The 21,172-nt window shown below is 39.2% G+C and overlaps 1 protein-coding gene across 1 annotated transcript in view; it reads left to right on the top strand.

Moving 5' to 3' along the window:
* Nucleotides 1–21,042, top strand: part of CNOT9 (CCR4-NOT transcription complex subunit 9) — a 27,934-nt gene extending 6,892 nt beyond the window's left edge. The window contains exons 2-8 of the mRNA XM_082630483.1: nt 3,510–3,689; nt 5,742–5,857; nt 7,762–7,871; nt 11,414–11,523; nt 16,887–16,985; nt 17,201–17,292; nt 18,718–21,042. Coding sequence (XP_082486609.1) covers nt 3,510–3,689; nt 5,742–5,857; nt 7,762–7,871; nt 11,414–11,523; nt 16,887–16,985; nt 17,201–17,292; nt 18,718–18,886 — 876 coding nt within the window. The 3' untranslated portion in view covers nt 18,887–21,042. The remainder of the gene's footprint in view (nt 1–3,509; nt 3,690–5,741; nt 5,858–7,761; nt 7,872–11,413; nt 11,524–16,886; nt 16,986–17,200; nt 17,293–18,717) is intronic.
* The last annotated feature ends 130 nt before the right edge of the window (nt 21,043–21,172 follow it).

Here is a 21,172-nt window from a genome sequence, read left to right as displayed (position 1 = left end):
AGATTCTAACATTTTTGTGACAGGTGTGCCTAAATGATCTTTGGGATTCAGAAGGAGAGTCAGATGCATTTGGGGTTTTTATTACCATCAAGATCTAGTAAAATGCTGGAGTTGTGCTTTGGGGCTTTATTCAGGGATTAAGTCCAAAGTATTTTATCAATTGTCTGATAATATAAGTTAATATAGAAATTAGTGCGTAATTCAAAATATAAAAATATGGGAATTCCTTGGCGGTCCAGTGGTTAGGACTCGGCGCTTTCACTGCCAGGGCCCGGGTTCCAAGATCCTTCAAAGCAAGCAGCACGGCCAAAAAAAAAAAAAAAGTAAAAATACTTCCTTTTTATTCTCCAAAATAACTAAGTTTCCTTGTGTGTTATAAAATTACTTGTTGATGTAGGTAGGGAAGGGGGGTGTGTGTGTGTTGGTGGTTATCACTAGCTGAATTATGCCCATCTGAGCCATGATTTGACATAGGGAACTATGTCAAACTATTTCACTGACTTTTCCCATTAAAATGATGGTTATTAAGTACCTCATAATCTCAATAAGTAGAGAATTTCTCTTAGTATCAATGATATTGTTCATGGGTGCTGATTGTTTTTCAGGTTCTGCTGAACTAACAGCAGTAACATTTTAATTTTTGTCTGAGATTTTTATATATTTCCTATCTCTTTTGTCTAGGTCACAGGAAATAGTTTTTTGGAAAGTTGTGTTTAGATCAAACCTAATCTTTCAGGCAAGTGAGAAGCAGCATCAGCAAGGCAGTTAAGAGTATGGACTCTGCTGCCAGACCGCCTGAATTCAAATCCTAGGCTTTGCCACTTAACTTTTAAATAACTTCTCAGTTTTCTCATCTATGAAATGAGGGTGGTAATGACAAGTATTTATTTAAGACAGTGCCTAACAGAGTAAGCACTACGTATGTGAGCTCTCACTTTTATTTTAAGAAATAATTGTATTCATCCGATAACAAATAGGTATTCAGTGGGTTTAAACTAACTCCTCCTATTAAATTTGGGGCAAAATTCACCAGGGGTGATGAAAAGGAGGGTCCCTACCTCAGATATTTCCTGGTACCAAACTGCCCTAACTGCTTTCTCGTTGTTAGAGTGGCTGCAGAACTCATCTCTAAGCTTATACCTGAGGGCCACGTTACCACCCACCTGACGTCCCTAGCTCTCTTAGAACTAAAGTCCAGTGGAGGCTGGAGTTCCCACAAGCAACTTCAGAAGTTGGAGTATTACTGGCAGCAGGTGGTCATGGCCTTAGGGACCTAAGTAGGCACCAAATATTGACCCTCCAGAGTGCCAGCACCACTCCAGGGGCACGATCTCCTCTGCTGTAGTCAAGCCAGCTCTGGAAACGTAATATGTGGAGGTAGGACCTGGTGTTCAGAAGCCACAGTATGCTGACTGGTGTCTACCACTGCAGCCTGGCGTTGTTCACCTAGGGTTCCCCAGGACAGGATAGCGTACAGGGTGCTGGGTACAAGTCACACATTGGCTTTAGAGAGGGTGATGGAGTTTACTGATGGTGGTGTCTGGATGACAGGCCTCTAGGAATGAGTAATGACTAATCAGGATAGATACTATATTGCTGGAGCATTGTCTGTGGGGCCCTCTTTAGGATTGTGGGTCATCCAAGAGACTGTGGGCAGGAAACCCAAAGCTAAACTTTTAGCCCTTGTTTCTGCTGAGCTTTTAAGGTGATGCAATACTCTAAATGTAAACATGTCCTATCTTCTGGTGGGAATTACATTTCCAAAAATAATTTTTAAAGTCAAGGGCCTATCTGTGGCAACATAGAAAAGTCAAGTGCTTGGACCATACTGTTTTTGCTGTTGGGAGCGGAGGGCAGGAAAACTATTCCTTCTACATCATATAGGAGCCTATGTTTTCTTGAGGAGCATCACGGGTGGGAATTACAAAACAGCTTTTAGCAGATTACTCTGAGGCACTTAAAGAGGACTTAAAAACAGCTTTTAGCAGATTACTCTGAGGCACTTAAAGAGGACTTAAGTTACATGGTATTTTAGTCTGTTTAGCAGAACACCTTGTGGTTCATTTTAGCAAGCAAGAGAAATGATAAACGTTAAACTAAAAGCTTCTAATCAAGCTTCCATTTGTAGAAGGCAATTGTTCAGCTTGAGTAAATGTGACTACTCAAAGACCATCTTAGACTTCATTCTGTTCTTCAGCAAAGACAGTTGTCCTTTTTGTTACTCATTTTTATATGTGTGCGATGGGTAGGTCATCGTTCTATCACGCTAAGGTGTAGTGGGAACATGTGCATAGTGTAAGAAGCTAGTGTAATATGGTTCAAGAAAGATTGGAATATGCAACTTTTGTATTTGGGTGAATTGATCAAGTTAATTCCTCTGAGCATTAGTAGTTTCATCTGCAAGTGTCGATCCCTTTTTTCTGTCTACCTACCCTACAATTCCTCATGGTTTGGGGGGAAATTAAGTGAGAAAATATTGGGCTAGGGATGGAAATCACCATGAATTTGTTAGGACTTTAGAGCCAGAAATAGCAATGGTAATCATTTTTCTAATCTCCCATCTTATCTTCCAGATAACAGTAATTAAGGGACTTAACCAAGGTAACAAGCCTATTTGACAAATGTGAAGAATTATAGAAGTGTTCAAATTTTTTGGAATATTGAGATTCTTTAGCACAATAAAGAAAGCCTGTTCTGTTTATATAGTCCCTACACGAGTAAGGAATGAATGAATCTCCGAGGGGTGGAGGTACTGTATGTATAAGAATCATCAGACGGGGGAGCTTTTCCAAATTACATAGATTTTCTGCTTCATGGAGGGGGATGCTGGAATTACTGGGGAAGGAAGAGCAATGGGGGGGAGGGCTTTTTTTCTTTCAAAAACCATCATAGGCACATGGTTAAAAAAAAGAGTTTAAACTATATGCAGAAGATTTTATTGTATACAGTGACAAGTAGGTCTCCCATATAGATTCCAACCTTAGAGGTAACTACTGTTAACAGTTTCTTATGTGTACTTTTAGAAATGTTGTATATAAATATATAAGAATATATGTGTGTGTTAATGGAAGCGTATATGCTGTTCTGCACCCTTTTGGGGTTTTTTTTTGTTTCTTATTTAGTATCAGCACAGTATAGAGCTAACTCTTGTAAGGGGCTATGTAGTATTCCATATAAAAATGTACCCCTGTATATTTAACCAGTTCCTTATTGATAGATGTTGATAGACTTCAAGTTTTCTGCTTTTAAAATAGTGTAACAGTAAACATTCTGGTATATCTTCAGTACAGCCCAAGTAGACCTGTAGGATAAGTTTCTAAACATGGAATTATTAAAAAGTGTATGCCTTTTAGATTTTGATAGATTGAATTCACTTACATCAAGTATATGTATTTAGAAAAGCTCCCCTGGTATTTACAAAAAATATGTTCCCTCCAAAGGCTACTGCAGAGTAAGACTTGATTTGACTCTAATGAAACTCACGTTTACTTTCTTGTTTTCACTTGAAGCCTGTGCCTACTGCACTGGCTCAGGTGGATAGAGAGAAGATCTATCAGTGGATCAATGAGCTGTCCAGTCCTGAGACAAGGGAAAATGCTTTGCTGGAGTTAAGTAAAAAGCGAGAATCTGTTCCTGACCTTGCACCCATGCTGTGGCATTCATTTGGTACTATTGCAGCACTTTTACAGGTGGGTATACATCCATGAGTTGCATGTCATTCCTATTTATCACACTTGTATCTCTCTGCCTTTGCCCAAATGATTATGAAAACTTTGGTAAGATGGTTTTTTCTTTTTATTATTTTTTTAAACTTTATTTATTTTTTTATATAAATTTATTTATTCATTTGTTTTTGGCTGTCTTGGGTCTTCATTGCTGCGCAGGGGCTTTCTCTAGTTGCGGTGAGCGGGGGCTGCTCTTCATTGAAGTGCACAGGCTTCTTATTGTGGTGGCTTCTCTTGTTGCAGAGCACGGGCTCTAGGCGTGCAGGCCTCAGTAGTTGTGGCATGCAGGCTCAGTAGTTGTGGTGCACAGGCTTAGTTGCTCCGCGGCATGTGGGGTCTTACTGGACCAGGGATCGAACCCATGTCCCCTGCCCTGGGCAGGCGGATTTTTAACCACTGCGCCATCAGGGAAGTCCTAAACTTTATTTTTTTTAATTAGTTTATTTATTTATTGTGGCTGCACTGGGTCTTCATTTCAGTGCGTGGGCTCTTTGTTGTAGCGTGCGAGCTTTTCTACTCGCGGTGCATGGGCTCTAGAGCATGCGGGCTTAGTAGCTGCAGTGCGCGGGCTTAGCTGTGGTATGTGGGATCTTAGTTCCCCGACCAGGAATCGTACCCGGGCCCCCTGCATGGGGAGCACGGAGCCTTAACCAGTGGACCACCAGAGAAGTCCCAGAATTTTTTTTTTTTTTTTTTTTTTTTTTTTTGGTACGCGGGCCTCTCACTGTTGTGGCCTCTCCCGTTGCGGAGCACAGGCTCTGGACGCACAGGCTCAGCGGCCATGGCTCACGGGCCCAGCCACTCTGCGGCATGTGGGATCCTCCGGGACCGGGGCACGAACCCGTGTCCCCTGCATCGGCAGGCGGACGCTCAACCACTGCACCACCAGGGAAGCCCTGGTTTTTTTTTAATGTTAGCATTTGTAACAATCTGTTTTAGAAAAGTCTAAGGTACTTGTTAAAATGCAGATTCTTGGATCCTACCCAAGAGATTTGATTTATTTAGTCTAAGATGAAAAATCTATTTTTAACAGGCAGCTCCCCCACACCCACGTGATTCCAATGCATGTGGTGTAAGAACTACACTTTGAGAAACACAACTTGAGGAGTGCTACCAAATAATATTTGCTACATGGTGGTGGGGATGGAAAGGAAGGTATAAGAACTGAAAGGTATATTCTGGGGAAAGAAAATGTTAAGATAAAGGTATAACAGCTGTAGGATTAAAGGTGGATATTCTTGTACATTGAAGAATAAATAACTGAAATTTGGTTCTGACCAGAACGGTCATTTGTGGGGAATAAATTGATATGGTATAGTCCTAAGAACCAAGATAGAATGATTATCCTTTAAAGTATTGTCCATAATTCCCAATAATTATATTAATTTTTAAAAATCTGTTAAGTAAATTCATATTCTGTCCCTACAACATATACCCAAGAAACTAAACTTTCTTATAGGAACATTTTCTGTGTAAAAGTTTTACAATTAAATTAAATGGAATTGTGTTCAGCAAATCATCGCCTTTCGACAGAGAATACATATATTCCCTGCTGTTCGTACATATCCCCACACATATACCCATGTTCTTATCTCCCCCTTTTTGCAGTTGCTACCTGACCAAACAAAGTTTTTTATGAGTCACTGTGGTTGATTTACTAACACTTTCTGGCTAGCTGTCTCATCACTGCAACTAAAAGTAGGGTGTTGACAAAAGGGGGGGATTATAAATATGAGTCCCTCAAGTGAAAGCCTCAACGGATGATGCAGGATATAGCAGGAAGCGTGGTTGACCACAGTTGCCTCCATAGAGATCTTCCTAGAGATATATGTAGAAATGTCTCAGATAGTCTCAGTCAGGTATATTTATGATGAAAGGATAGGAGTATTGTTTGTTTCTTCCCCCTCTTTGATGGTTCGGTTCTTATAGGATACGTGGAATTAAAGTTGTTTGTTTTCATACCATGGGAATTAAAACTTATTCCTTGTTCATCTGGTGCTGATTTCCATTTTTTAGGAAATTGTAAATATTTATCCATCTATCAACCCACCCACCTTGACAGCACACCAATCTAACAGAGTTTGCAACGCTCTGGCATTATTGCAATGTGTAGCATCACACCCAGAAACCAGGTAAATACTTTGAATGAGTGTGTGGGTAGAGGTTTGTATTGAATGTGGTCCTAACTTCTGAATGATGAGAGGAGGGTCATGCAGTAGGGTGCACGTGTGTGGGTGTGGATCTTCGGGACTCTTCTTTTACTTTTTTTTTTTCCTCAAGAATTTCCGGTCTCTAATTCACCAGATTTTAGTGTAGTAACAATATGGTATTGTTTAACATGTTCTTTTATAATTAATTTTTTGCCTTTTCAAATTATGGTAAAATATAAATAATGTAAAATTTATCATTTGAACCATTTTAAAGTATACAGTTCAGTAGTACTAAATACATTCATAATGTGCCATCATCACCACCATCCATTTCCGTAATTCTATTCATCCTGTAAAACTTAAACTCTATACCCATTAAACAATAACTCCCCATTCCCCTGCCCCCCAGCCCCTGGCAACTACCATTCTACTTTCCATCTATGATTTTGACTATTCTGAGTACCTCGTTATAAATGGAATCTTATAGTATTTGTCTTTTTGTGATTGGCTTATTTCACTCACCATAATGTCCTCAAGGTTCGCCCGTATTATAGCATATGTCAGAATTTCCTTCCTTTTTAAGTCTGAATAGTATTCCATTGTCTTATTTACTTTTTATGCATTGGTAGTAAGGAACTTTAAAGGAGTGGTGGTCACCTCTCAGGAAAGGTCAGGCATACAGCTGCTTCTCCCTCCTGAATCCATGGTAGGCGTCACTGTGCCACGTGTTAGGCACAGTGCATGGCATTTAGTAGTTCAGTTAGTATTTGAACTCAGCACTTTTTTCTCACATAGTAAGCCAGATTTGGCTTCAGAATCTTTTTTAACACAGGATTTTAGGCAACCTCTGTAATAAATGAGAATTGGCATTCAAATTGAGACACTTTTGCCTTCCTGCTATATCTGACAAATTAAGAAAGGGGAGATTCTGTTCAGGAATCTGCTTTGTGATTTTTATGGCCTTAAAGCACTTAATAGTCATTTTATTAAAGCCTTTCCTCTCTTTGTCAAGTTTTCCTTATAAAATCTGAGTGCTAGGTTGGCACTGACCTTTTGGAACTTTAGAAACATTGCTAAGAAAATAACTTTTAAGTACTTAAAAATGCAAGAGTACTTTCTTAAAATTTTTGGGTGTTCGCTCTCCTGTAAGGTATAATTATAAATTATATAAAGTAATAGACTGATTCCATATTAGTTGCTGAACATATTAGCTTCAGATTAAAATGTTTTTAGGATACTTAGTGTATCTGAAAGCTCTAACCAAAAAAGAGTGTTTAAGCATAACAGATAAACCTTGATAGTGGCTGCTTTATTTTGTTGTCTTGGTTTATAAGATTTTGTCAGCTCCTACCTGTGAATATTACTGTTCACCCATAAACTAGGTGAGGGAGGGCATCTGGGAGAATCTCTTGGGCCCTTAAGTGCATTTTATGACCTATTTTTTAAAATTTGCAGTTGGATATTTTATCAGTTTTTAAAGTACTTGGTACTGATTACAGGGAAAATTGTGTGTTCTCTTAACCATTAGTCTAGGCTAGGGTTTTTCAGCCTTGACATTTTGGGCTGGATTAAGTCTTTGCGGTGGGAGGAGGGGGATAACAGGGGACTGTCCTGTGCATTGTAGGATTAACAGCATCCTGGCCTCTGCCCAGTGGATGTCAATCCCTTCAGTATGACAACCAAAAATATATCCAGACATTGCCCCTGGGGGGGCAAAATCACCCCAACTGAGAACCACTGGTCTAGACTAATGACCAGTAACAGTCTTTCTTAGAGATTCCTTGGTCAAGCAGTGTTATAGGCCTTACAGAATTAACCACCTGGGAATGTTCAGAATCCTTAGAAATTAACTCTGGGCTCTGAATGTGATTATTTTTTTCTTTCAGGTCAGCATTTCTTGCAGCACACATCCCACTTTTTTTGTACCCCTTTTTGCACACTGTCAGCAAAACACGTCCCTTTGAGTATCTTCGGCTAACCAGTCTTGGAGTTATTGGTAAGTTGTTAGGATTGTTTTGCAAGCCTGGAATCATCATCAATCATAATAATGGTCTTAACTTAGGTGTTCTGTCTGGTCTTTTATAGCTTTTGTTCACCAGTTATTCATTTTTGTCTTCAGGGTTGAGTCTGATAAATTAGTTTTTACTAATAAATGAATATCAGAACATTATTGCTCTTACCAAGTACCATTCTGAGTATTGTTAATAAGGCTGTAAGACCCAACATTTGGGATTAAATTCAGTGTGTATGTAGAAATGTTTAATAATTGTAGGGAAAGTAAAGAACAAGAGTGTTGACAAAAAAAGATTATTATTACAGGAGTAAGAATTTGAGTTTGTTTCTTGGTTTGATTTTTCATCTTTCTCACTTCTGAGCTGTTCTCCCATAATTCCAGGGATTTACCTTCTGTTTTACCTCGTTGAATTTTTGCATGCTCAAATTAATGTTTCCATGTACGTTTATTATGGGAGATGTGTCTAAAACGCTATATCAGCTATTTCAGATCTTAGACTCCTAGGTACTAAAACCTTTAGATTTGTGAAATGCAAATACATTCAAGAAGATTTCTTTCCTAAGTTGCCCTTCCTTTTTTCAGTGTCTTTTTCTCATAGTTTTTGCTCAACATACTAACCAAATAATAAGAACATCAGTTATACAAACTTTGTTTCGTTTGGTTATTATTTTTATGTTCAACCTGTGTTCACATCCTTATGTTTATAAACCATGAATCAGGAAGTATAATTTAAAAGTTTGGTATTTCTGAGAAGCATTTTATTCTACTTTTAAGGAGTAACTGTTATCTCATACTCCAAATGAATGTTATTATTTTTTACATCTTCTCCCAAGTGTTACTCTAATTAGAAACTTTTTTCCCAATATATTCTTTCCAGCTTGTAAGATATAAAAACGTCTAGTGTAGGATTTAAAACATCAACATGATTCCAGCCAAAAGAAAACACTTGTATTCATTATTCTAATTCAAGTCATCCTACTTCTGCTGGTTTTTTTTACTACTGTGGTTGGATGATGCACTTATGTGTTGTTAGGGTAAATGTTGACAGTGGTGGGGGGTGGAAACAGTACTTGGATGGTATTAAGCCAGTTGTCTACCCTTGCATATATTTTTAGAAACTCAGTTTCTCCCAAGTCATTGAGAGAACAAGCACAAGGTGAATGTTTGGGCCTAGACTTTTTCCTGCAGTTCAAGGGTTATCAGACAAGTTTGAATATAAATGAAATGATATATAACGTAGATTAGAAAATACTTAAAACTGAGGAAAAGTAAAAATACAACATATCAAAATTTGTAGGATGCAGCTTAAAGCAGGGCTTAGAGGGAAATTTGTAGCATTAAATGCTTATACTAGAAAGAAAGAGAGGTCTTCAGTCAGTGAGCTAAGCTTTTCTTTAAGAAACTAGAAAAAGGAGCAAATTAAACCAGAGCAAACAGAAGGAAGGAAATGATAAAGACTAGATATCAATGAAAATGTGAAAAGAAAATCAATACATAAAATCAGTGAAACCAAAAGCAGGGTTTTTTTGTTGTGTTTTTTGAGATATAATTGACATATAACATTGTATTCGTTTTTGGTATACAACATGATTTGGTATATGTATATATTGCAAAATGATCAGTACAGTAAGTTTAGTTAACATCCATCATCACACATAGGCAACATTGTTTTTCCTTGTGATGAGAACTTTTTACGATCCCTAACTTTTTAAGATTTCTCTTAGAAGCTTTCAAACATACAATACTGTATTGTTACTGTGGTCACCATGCTGTACATTATACCCCTGGGACTTATTTATCTTATAACTGGAAGTTTATACCTTTTAACCACCTTCATCCATTTCATCCACCCCAATTTTTTATTGAAAAAAATTCAATAAAATTAATAAACCTCTATCCAGACCGACTGATAAAAAAAGAGAAGACACAAGTTACAAATATCATAAATGAAAGGGGGTACATTGTAAAAGACTCTACAGACAAATTCTTTTCACAAAAACGTGAAAAACTTGGGTGTAAGTCTTACAAAATATGTGCAAAGTCTATAGCTAAAAACTATAAAACAAGGACAAAAGAAATAAAAACCTAAATAAATGCAGAGATACACCATATTCATCAATTGGTTTATCGTTAAGATGTTAAGATGTCGTTCTACCCCAGATGATATATAGATTTAGAGCAATTCTAACAAAATCCCAGTAGGATTTTTTTTATAGAAATTGACAAGGTGATCCTAAAATTTTATCTGGAAAGACAAATGAACTAGAATATGCATTTTTTAAAAAGAAGGATAAAGTTGGAAGACATATACTACCTGATTTCCAGACCTACTGGAAAACTAGAGTCAAGAGTCAAGTGTGGTATTGGAGAAAAGATAGACTTGTAGAGCAGAATGGAGAGTACAGAGATAGCCCCACACAATTATGGTCAATTGGATTTTTGACAAAGCTGCAAAGAGTATTTAGTGAAGAAAGGATAGTCTTTTTCAATAAATCGTGCTGGAACAATTGGATATCCATATGTAAAGCAATGAACCATGATCTATACCTTGTACTCTATACAAAATTAACAAAATGGATTTTAGACCTACATGTAAAACATCTAAGTGAGATAATAATCTGCCATCTGCTGCAGACCATGTTATAAATTATGGTACGTGCTGTTTAGAGATGTAGCATTTGTAGATTGTCAGTTCTGGTTAAAGTAAATGACATTACTCTCTCCTGAAGTGATTGACCTTAGTTATTACAGGTCCAGTTAACTAAGGCCTTTCATATAAAAGCCAGTGTTGCGTTGGGCAGCTCAGGGAACAGTCATTTGTTTAATGGGACTCTGCCTCCGTATATGCAGAATGGAGAGGATATCAGTGAACTGTGTCTGTCACCCGGTCAGTGGTATAAGTTTAGAAACCAACAGAGTAATGGAATTGGGATGAATTTTAGAAATCATTGGTTCAACTCTTATTTTATAAAGAAACAGAGGCTTGCAAAGGGAAGGTAACTTTGTCAAACTTAGGTAAACTAGTTGTGGAACCAGAATTGGAATCCAGGTGTGTGTGTTTCTTGTTTAGGTATGCCCTACAGTGTTCGTGCTCTTCAGGAAAAGAGGGGCAATTAAATAACCAGGAAGTAATGTTTGTTTATGCCTATTGTGAAGTAGGATTCAGACTGACATCGTTTCTTTGCTACCTGGGAATATGCCTTAATACTGATGTAGAATTCTTTTACCTAAGATATATGGAGAAGAGATGGTGATATTATTGTATGAATGCCTACCAAGAGTGATAGAAAAATTATTTAGATAGCTAAACTGATGCTAACTATATGATAGACCAAACTTGGTACGTGATCTTTTAGTGTTGACTGATAACAGTCAACCTGTGCTTTTCTTCCTCCTTTTTTTTTTTTTTTTTTTTAATAAACCACAGTTTGTGTTGTATGTTAAGTTCCACAACTAGCTGGATGAACAATTTTAGTTGGAAACCCTGACTCTGAAATAATTTTGTTTGTCCATATTTTCTTTAGGGGCCCTGGTGAAAACAGATGAGCAGGAAGTAATCAACTTTTTACTGACAACAGAAATTATCCCTTTGTGTTTGCGCATTATGGAATCTGGAAGTGAGCTTTCTAAAACGGTGTGTGTTTTTATCTTAATTAGATTCTATATTGTTGACTCTTAGGCTACTTCTTCATGGTTATCATTTTCTGCCTCCCTTCAGGTTTTTTGAAACTTTCATGAATGTTTTTTCTCTTTTAAATAAAAATTGTTATATAATGATGATTTTAAAACCCAGACCCGTCAGAAGAATATCATGTTAAAACACTAAATTTCTCCCTTTCATCTGAACCCACTTCTCACTACACAGGTATATTATTCCAGACATTTTTTTATGCATAATCAAGTGTATATATACTTGAGCTTCTCCCTACTTTGCACTTTAACCATGGATGATAATGTGACTGGTATAAATTCTTAACCTCTATTTTCCCTCTCAGAACTCCACTGTCATAGCCCTGTTGTCTTCTGGTATTGAATGTTGTAGTGAAACCTTGGGTCAGCCTAATATTTTCCTTTCATTGGTGAACTTGCTTTTTCTGCGTGGTATCTATAAGCTTCTTTTATAATTTTTAAGTTCATTTGATAATTTTTTTTTCTTTTGGCTGCACTGGGTCTTCGTTGCTGCGCGCAGGCTTTCTCTAGTTGTGGCGAGCAGGGGCTACTCTTCGTTGCAGTGTGTGGGCTTCTCATTGTGGTGGCTTCTCTTGTTGTGGAGCACGGGCTCTAGGTGTGCGGGCTTCAGTAGTTGTGGCATGTGGGCTCAGTAGTTGTGGCTCATGGGCCCTAGAGCACAGGCTCAGTAGTTGTGGCACACAGGCTTAGTTGCCCTGCGGCATGTGGGATCTTCCCAGAGCAGGAATTGAACCTATGTCCCCTGCCTTAGCAGGTGGATTCTTAACCACTGGACCACCAGGGAAGTCCATCATTTGATAATCTTATATCAGATTTTTTTTCTGGAAGAGCCTACTCTTTGTGTCTCTTTTTTGGTTAATTTTATAGTTTTCCCTTTAATTTGTTTTGGCCTCTTGCTCCAGCAACATCAGTTATGCTGTATTGTCTATTTTTCAAATATATATCTTTTCCCTCTCTACTTTCTGTCTTTAATTTCATATTGTGATTTTTCTCAAGGCTACTTTTCCATGTTGCTGACTATTTTAGTAATATCTTAACTCTGCTTCCAAAGTATGTCTAGTCACATTGACTAGACTAGTCACTCTAATTTTTAATTCGGTAAATACTGATTGCTGAGTTGGATATAATGATTTAAATTTTTTTTGTTTTGAATACACAATACAAATAAAGTAAAAATTCAGTTGCTACTACAAATGGGTATACAAACAAATGTAAGTCTCCTACCATAGCCTCTCAGTTCTTCTCCCCAGTGGTAACCAGTATTACTACTTTCTTGTAGAATCCTTCCAGAAATATTCTGTGTATACATGTAGCAGTTTAATTTTGTATTAATATTTTTCCTCTAGTCTCTGCCTCTCACTTCTCATGTCCTTTCAGCTCTTCTTTGAATTTTTTATGTTCTTTGAATTCTTTTTTTTTTTTTTTTTTTTTTTTCCGGATGCGCAGGCTCAGCGGCCATGGCTCACAGGCCCAGCCGCTCCGTGGCATGTGGGATCTTCCCGGACCGGGGCACGAACCTGTGTCCCCTGCATCGGCAGGCGGACTTTCAACCACTGCGCCACCAGGGAAGCCCTCTCTGAATTCTTTTAAATGTTTTTTAAAGTCCACATTCTCTTCAATTTCCTTGAAAATGCAGATAAGTATTACTTGTTACCCCTGTGTAGGGTATGTCTCTATATAAAGTTTCCCTGTGGGCGTCTTTTTATCCAAGATTGCCATTTGTTTAAAAATAATGGATGGAAAGAGAGATGTTATGAGCTGAAGTTGGCAGCTTTTAAGTATTTTACTTCTGAATACTTTTCCACCCAGCCTGCCATCTAGGGTGTGTGTGTTAGGGAGGATTTAAACCTCTTGTCTTTAATTTTCTACTAACACACAAAGAATAAGTGACATGTGATCGATGTTCATGCTTTTCTTCCTTTTTTTTTTAAAATAAATAAATTTATTTGTTTGTTTGTTTGTTTATGGCTGCATTGAGTCTTCGTTGCTGTGCGCAGGCTTTCTCTAGTTGCGGTGAGCAGGGGCTACCCTTCGTTGCAGTGCACGGTATTCTCATTGCAGTGGCTTTTCTTGTTGTGGAGCACGGGCTCTAGGCGCGCAGGCTTCAGTAGTTGTGGCTCGTGGGCTCTAGAGCGCAGGCTCAGTAGTTGTGTCTCCCGGGCTTAGTTGCTCCGCAGCATGTGGGATCTTCCCGGACCAGGGCTCGAACCCCTGTCCCCTGCATTGGCAGGCGATTCTTAACCACTGCGTCACCAGGGAAGTCCCTGTTCATGCTTTTCTTCTCTCATTTGTCCCTTAATTTTATTCCTTTCGTTAATTTCAGTGGCTTTCCGGGACCGGATTGGAATGGTTACAACTGTATTCTGTCATTTTTTATTCATAGTTGCCTATGAGTAGGGTTTTTTCAAGTTGGCTTCTTATGGCTGGGACAGAAAAAGATTCGTTTCTTCTTTAGTGACATTTCTTCCAGGAGCCCCCATCCTAATGATACCTCCCCTATTTACATTCCTTGCCCATTACTAGAATTAATTCATCCTTGATGTGTAGATGTTCCCATTGACCTTTACGTTTCAAGTAGAATACTTCTATCCTACGTTTTATGGTTTGTAGTCACTTCCTGGCAAGTCTTTCTTCTTTTGCTCCATGCAAGCAGACACCTCGTTGTGTTCACTTTTTATGTACAAAGCTTAGTCAAACGCCTTGCCATAGTAGACACCCAGTAAAGCAGAGGTTCTCAGTCAGAGCTGTGTGGTGTGATCACCTGTGAAGTGTTTTTGTTTCTTTGGGGTTTTTTTGTTTGGCTGTGTTAGGTCTTAGTTGCGGCACACAGGCTCTTTCGTTGTAGCGAGCGGGCTTCTCTCTAGTTGTGGCACGTGGGCTCAGTAGTGGCGGCACCTGGGGTTAGTTGCCCCACAGCATGTGGGATCTTAGTTCCCCGACCAGGGATTGAACCCACATCCCCTGTATTGGAAGGTTGATCCTTAACCACTGGACCACCAGAGAAGTTCCTGTGAAGTGTTTTTAAAACATCAATGTCCAGGTCCCATATCTGACCTACTGAACCATTCTGCAGGGTGATAAAGTATGGACATTTGTGTTTTTTTTTTAAATCCCCCTGGGTGAGTGTATAGTATAAGTTATTTTGGAAAGGTGTTTGGCAGTATCCACTATAAACATAAACCTACCCTATCACCCAAAAATGTATACCCAAGAAAAATGAACTCTCGAGAATTCCCTGGCAGGCCAGTGGTTAGGACTGCACGCTTTCACTGCCAAGGGCCCAGGTTTGATCTCTGGGCAGAGAACTAAGATCCCACAAGCCACACAGCACGGCAAAAAAAAAAAAAAAAAAAAAAAGCTCTCATAGGCATTAAAAACATATATAGGAGTATTTATAGCATTTTTACTCATGAAGGATAAATTGTAGTATAGTTACAAAGTAAACTACACAATAGTTAAGAAGCATGAACTGCTGATACATGCAACGTGACTGATATTATGTCAAGTGAAAGAAGCCAGATATATATGAGTTCCTACCATGTGACTCATATATGTATGTGAAATTCAAGAACGGGCAAGAACAGTCAGTGAGGATAAATCAGAATAGTGATTACCTCTCAGGGAAGGATATTGACTGGGAAAAGGCACAAGGGAATCTTCTGGGGTACTGGAAATGTTCTGTATTTTATTTTATTTAAAATTTTTATTTTATTTCATTTTTATTGAAATATAGTTGATTTACAATGTTGTGTTAGTTTCGGGTGTACACAAAATGATTCATTTTTTTTTTCTTTTTTTACATTCTCTTCCATTACAGGTTATTACAAGATATTGAGTATAGTTCCCTGTGCTATACAGTTGGTCCTTGTTGGTTATCTATTTTATATATAATATTGTGTATGTGTTAATCCCAACCTCCTAGTGTTCTGTATTTTAATCTGGTTGTGGTTCACAGATGTGTAGGAGGTAAAAATTAAGATACACTTAAGATTAGTGCACTTTACACATTTTACTGTGTATATGTTTGTATTAGTTTCTTATTGCTGCTATAACAGATTGCCACAAGCTTGGTGGCTTAAAACACCACAAATTTATTCTCTTACAGTTCTGGAAGCCAGCAACCGTAAATCAGTTTAACCAAGCTAAAGTCAGGGTGCCAGTAAGAGCAACATTCCCTCTGGAAGCTCTAGGAGAGAGTCCCTTTCCTTGACTTTTCCAGCTTTTAGAATTGCATTTCTTGGCTCACTGCCCCCTCTTCCATCTTCAAAGCCAGCAGTGTAGCATGGGCAAATCTCTCTCTGCTTCGGTCACATCACCTTCTCCTCTATTGTCAAATCTCCCTCCACTTTCCTCTTTAAGGACACTTGTGATGGTTATATTTAGGGCCCACCTGGATAATCCAGGATGATTGATCTTCCCCTAAGATTCTTAACTTAATCACATCTGTAAAGTCCCTTTCGCCATATAAAGTAGCATCCCCAGGGTTTGGTGATTAGGACCTAGATATCTTTGGGGGCCATCATTTAGCCAACCACAATGTTATACCCCAGTAAAATAGTAAAATAAAACAAACAATTCCCACAGTTGATTCTGAAGAGCAGCTGAGGAAGAGAATCATCATAATAATCATTTGACTTGAATTAAACTAGTATTTTTTTAATCCCATCTATGTAAGAGTTAATGAGCTTAAAGTGAGTATATTCTTCATTACTGTTGGAACAATTTTCGAAGGGAGGCTTAAAAGTCTTATTTTCTTTAAGATCTTTTAAGAATAAGAAAAGCTTTACCTAACTCATTCGGAAGAGATGAGGCATAGCTGAATTGCTAAAATCATCTTGGCCCATGGAAAAGGGAAGAGGCTCTGTGTTTAACTAGGTCTGATCTCAACTCTGTGAGTTAGTAGCTTTGTCACTTGGGACCTTAACCTGGCAAGTTATTTATTAACAGTTATACCTGGCACATAGTAGGTGTTCAGTAACTGAGACAGTCTCTCTGTTTTTAAGACTCTGATAATTACCTACCTTTTATGTAAAATGAGAATAACAATGGTACCTACTTCATAGGTTTGTTGTGAAAATAAGATAAGGTATGTTATGGCTTAAGGAAAAATTCCAGCACACAGTATATGTTCAATATGGTAATATTTATTAATTTTTTTGTACTATGCGTGTCTCGTCAAGTAAGTTATATAGAATGCAAGGGTATTTGCTTAGTTTTCTGCTTATGGTTATTCCTGGGAGAAAAGTAGACAGTTGGAAGACAAGTCTGAGCAACGTTTTTGGACTCCTTAATTTTGTTTTACTCCAGGTTGCCACATTTATCCTCCAGAAGATCCTCTTAGATGACACTGGTTTGGCTTATATATGTCAGACATATGAGCGTTTCTCCCATGTTGCCATGATCTTGGTGAGTTCTTTCATTTGCCTTCTTTGTAACTGCTTCTGATCACACAGCTTAGTCGCTTTGCAGTCGACACTGAGCTGCTTCAGTCTCCCAACTAGAAATGACAACTGTGGAATCTTGTATAACAGTTCTTGCAATATCTGATCTCTGATATCAACTAGGATTATTTTGTGTTTTGTGTGTTTTTTTCCTATCCCACCTCGTTTTGGGGGAAACAGGGTAAGATGGTCCTGCAGCTATCCAAAGAGCCTTCCGCCCGTTTGCTGAAGCATGTAGTAAGATGTTACCTTCGACTCTCAGATAATCCCAGGTAAACATTTATAGGATTCATAGGACTTAAATACTCTGGTGAGTATTTCAGGGGAAATACTCTGGTGAGCAGTTGCCCCATCTCGTGGCATAGCTCCTATGTCTTTAGGACAGGGAAGGGATAAAACTATATTTAGCTTGTCTGAGACAGACCTTGATTAATTCCTTTTAAAATCTGAAGTGCTGAATTTAAAAATCCATCAGAGTTTTATCTCCCCACTGGAACTCCGTACCCTACTCTAAAATTCCAGAGAGTTCAGACAGTGAATCTTATGATACATTACTCCTGTGGTTTGAGCTTTCTGTTGCTACTCCAGGTGGTCAGAAAGAAAAGTATACTTTCAAAGGTCTCTTAAGAAAGGAACAGGCCCAGAGGGCTCTTGAATTATATTTCCAGTTCTCTTCCTGTAAAGTCCTTGAGCTAATTATTTTATCTCCCTATGTTCGTAATCTTTCTGCCAGAAATCATACATTGTAGATACAACGCGTTTTAGAAATATTTAACCTTTTGCTTTGTAAATCCATAATTCATGCTGAAAGCCACTTGCTCAGATTCTGCTAAACCACATAATGGGTTGATTTCTGTGTTCTTAGGAATGAGGATAACTTGATTTAATGTGAACTCAGCCTCCTGCCACTGAGGTTATTTAAGTCCTAACTATTTCTTTGACCATTTTGTCCTGTTCTTTAGTGGTTCCTGTTTTCACCAAAGCTTGAAAATATGTTTATTTAAAACTCTCCTTGTACAAAGAAACTAGGCTGAGTACAAAAGCTATAACTTTTTTTCAAAAACAGCCTTATAAATAGTTAACATTTACCTTTTTGAGTTTTCAGATTCGACTTTTACCGGTCATATTTTAAAGTAAATGAAACATTTAAAAGTTCATCTGATAATAATGTTACCATAGTTTTGTTTTTACTGCTCATCTCTTATTAAGGGTTTTAACTATAAAACTGAAGCTGTTTTTGGAAAGACACAAATTTATATCAGTTTAAAGTTCATTAGTTTATCATACTATGAGTGAGGTCATATCCCCTGTTAATGTACTGATTTTGGAATATTTCATTTACTATATAATCCATATATTTCCAACATGAGTATTATGACAGTGTTTACTGTAATAAATCAGAAAGCAGTTTGAATTGAAGTAAATTATTGCACCATTTTATTCCATTTGCTTTGTCACAAAATTCTACATTGGGGCATCATTCTGAAAATGTTTGCAGACAACAGATCCTGGAGCAATCTGAGCCTATGCCTAACATAAGCTTTAAAGAATTTTAATGGCTTCTTAAAGTACCTTGACAGAACCATAGATTCCCAGGATTCTATGTATTTATATCTAAGAAAAGGGCTCTTCCCTGTCCCCCAGATGTGGGTTTATTTGTTTGGTCTCCCTGGTCGGTTTGTTTATTTCTGATGTAGGGCACGTGAAGCACTGAGGCAGTGCCTCCCTGACCAGCTGAAGGACACGACCTTCGCCCAGGTGCTAAAAGATGACACCACCACTAAACGCTGGCTTGCACAACTCGTGAAGAACCTGCAAGAGGGCCAGGTCACCGATCCCCGGGGTATCCCCCTGCCCCCTCAGTGATCCTCCCCCGTCCCCTCCCACTACTCCCCCAAGTTGGGGAAGGGAGGGGGAACCTGCGAGGAATACAGCTCAGGTTTTATCGCCGACTGGGAATAGACGACCTCAATGCTGAACTGCACTGGAGAAAAGGGGCACGGTACCCTTGCTGAGGTGTATGAGCTGCCATCAGGCCGCCCTGAGGACCTGGGCTCCCTCTGCTACTCCCAGGAAACGGGCTCCTGACACAGTGTTCTGCCACCACAGCCAAGGAGGGTGTCAACACCAGCAAATGCTGTATTTGCAGCACGCCCAGGATGACCGTTCTCCCTCGCCTCTGCCCAGCCACTGGCAGGGAGGGGAGACGGTGGTAACAGCAGCAGCACTCTAGGCACGGTGAACACCTGGGACCAAGCCCTGTGGCGTTTTCTTAGTTTGCCTTCCTGGAAGACTCAAGATGTGTCTCTTCATCCTCTCTCTCAGTATTTGTTTACTTTGGTTTTTTGTTTTTAATCTCAGAGAGAGGCGTATTTAGTGGACACAAGCTGTAATATTCAGCAAAACTTTGTCAGTTGGTACCGTTTACAAGTCTGTTAGATGCGTAAGCTCAATAAAAAGTTGGTCTGGGCATTACATCCCCTCTAGCAGGCCAGTAGCTGCATGAGCTGTTGGGAGGAATGGGAGGCAGGGGAAGGATATAAAGCCAAAGGACAGCAGGAACCCACCGCCTGTTTCCCTTCCCTTTCCCATTCTTTTACCCCTAGTTCTGGATGCCATAAGGACCTTAACCTTGCCTTTGGCTTTAGCTGCTAGCATTTCCAAATCTCTGTGCTTTTCCCTTCTTCACTTCCCTCCTATTAAACTTAAAACAGACGTCTTAATTCATCAGGCTGTCCTGGAAGGGTATTGTATCGGGGGAGGAGAGGAGATGGTGGACGTCACCTTCAATTCAAGTCCTCAAAGGTATTTTCTAGATGACTTTTAAAAGGGAGGTGTCTGTGCTTAAGATGATAGGCTACTTGATCCTATTCTTTGCCCTAGTGTGAATCTACAGTTCCATCTGTCTTCATGATTGTACTTGAAGCAGTATTAGCTGAATGAGTTAATTTTATTCAGATTTAAGATAGAGGGCTGGACTCTGCTTGCTCACTTATTCCATCTTTTTTTTTTTTTGACACATTCCCTTTTGGTCTATGGGAATTACAGGGTCGCCACTAAAATATTTTACACTTTTTCATATTGTGTCAGAGAATCCCCCTTCCTCCTCTGGAGCTTTAGGTGACTCTATTCACGATCCAGAGGCTTGAATCTGCAGTGTAAACTGCCTTGCTTTCCCCCAGTCCTTCCCCCTGCCATCACCTGCTTTCTCTGTCTCTAATCCCCATCTCCAGTCAAAGATGGGATTATTAACCCAACTAGAGAGAGACCAAGTATTTTTGGTCCACATCTCACACGATTGAAGGTGTCCCTGAATACGTTTGGGGAGGGTTTATAAGGGGCAGGCTCAGAGAAACCTTTGCAGAGGCAGTTTTGCCAACCCAAGGGCTCTTTCAAGCCGACTTTCACAAAGGGAGCCGGCTTGTTAGTTGGCTTCTGTCTCTTTAGAGCCAAGAAAGTAGTAATTAAGTAGCCTAGATGTAGAAAGGGTCGGATAAGCACTTATTCCCCTGCTTTCCAAAATGAAGAGGAGAACCAGGCCAGCTCTCACTAATCTCAAGCCTGAAGAGAAGAGGTCTTGGAGAAATCAGAGAACAGCATGGACTGGATAAATGTCTTGACTCCCTTCAACCCACAGTTTTGACGTGGAGAGTCCAGCTAGGGTAATCCTGATTTTTGCCAACCGCCTTCCTGCTGAGCCAAAGTTTTCTCATTCCCCCTTGTCTGGGGAAGCAGCTGAGGGCCAGGCCTTGCTCCCTGAAAAATTCTCTTCTCCATCTTTCGGTGCATTGGCCATTGTACTGGGCCAATGGTATCTTAATTCTTGTACCATCTATTCTCAGCTGGCCTTGGACCCCATGTAGGAGTTGGGGGGAGGGGTGGAAATGGGTATTGTTCCTTGTAGTTGATCCTGATATCGTGTGTGTATAAAGAGGACCCCCCGCCCGCATTTTCTGTGTTCCATCCTTCTCACTCCCTCAACAGGATTGAAATAAAACATGCTTCTGTTTTTGTAACAATAATTTTTCTTTTAAACTGGAGATTTTATTTTGTCAATATCGAGGTATCTAGGCACTGTAGTCAGATGATCCTCATCAACCTTGCCTCTACCTCTGTTGAACTACACACACACACTGCCAAGAGGGCAGTGAT

The sequence above is a fragment of the Mesoplodon mirus genome (genome assembly GCF_964341445.2).
Source record: "Mesoplodon mirus genome assembly, chromosome: 8".
In the NCBI taxonomy this organism is placed as follows: domain Eukaryota; kingdom Metazoa; phylum Chordata; class Mammalia; order Artiodactyla; family Ziphiidae; genus Mesoplodon; species Mesoplodon mirus.
Note: the sequence above shows the minus strand (reverse complement) of the source record. Positions and strands in the feature narration are given on the sequence as shown.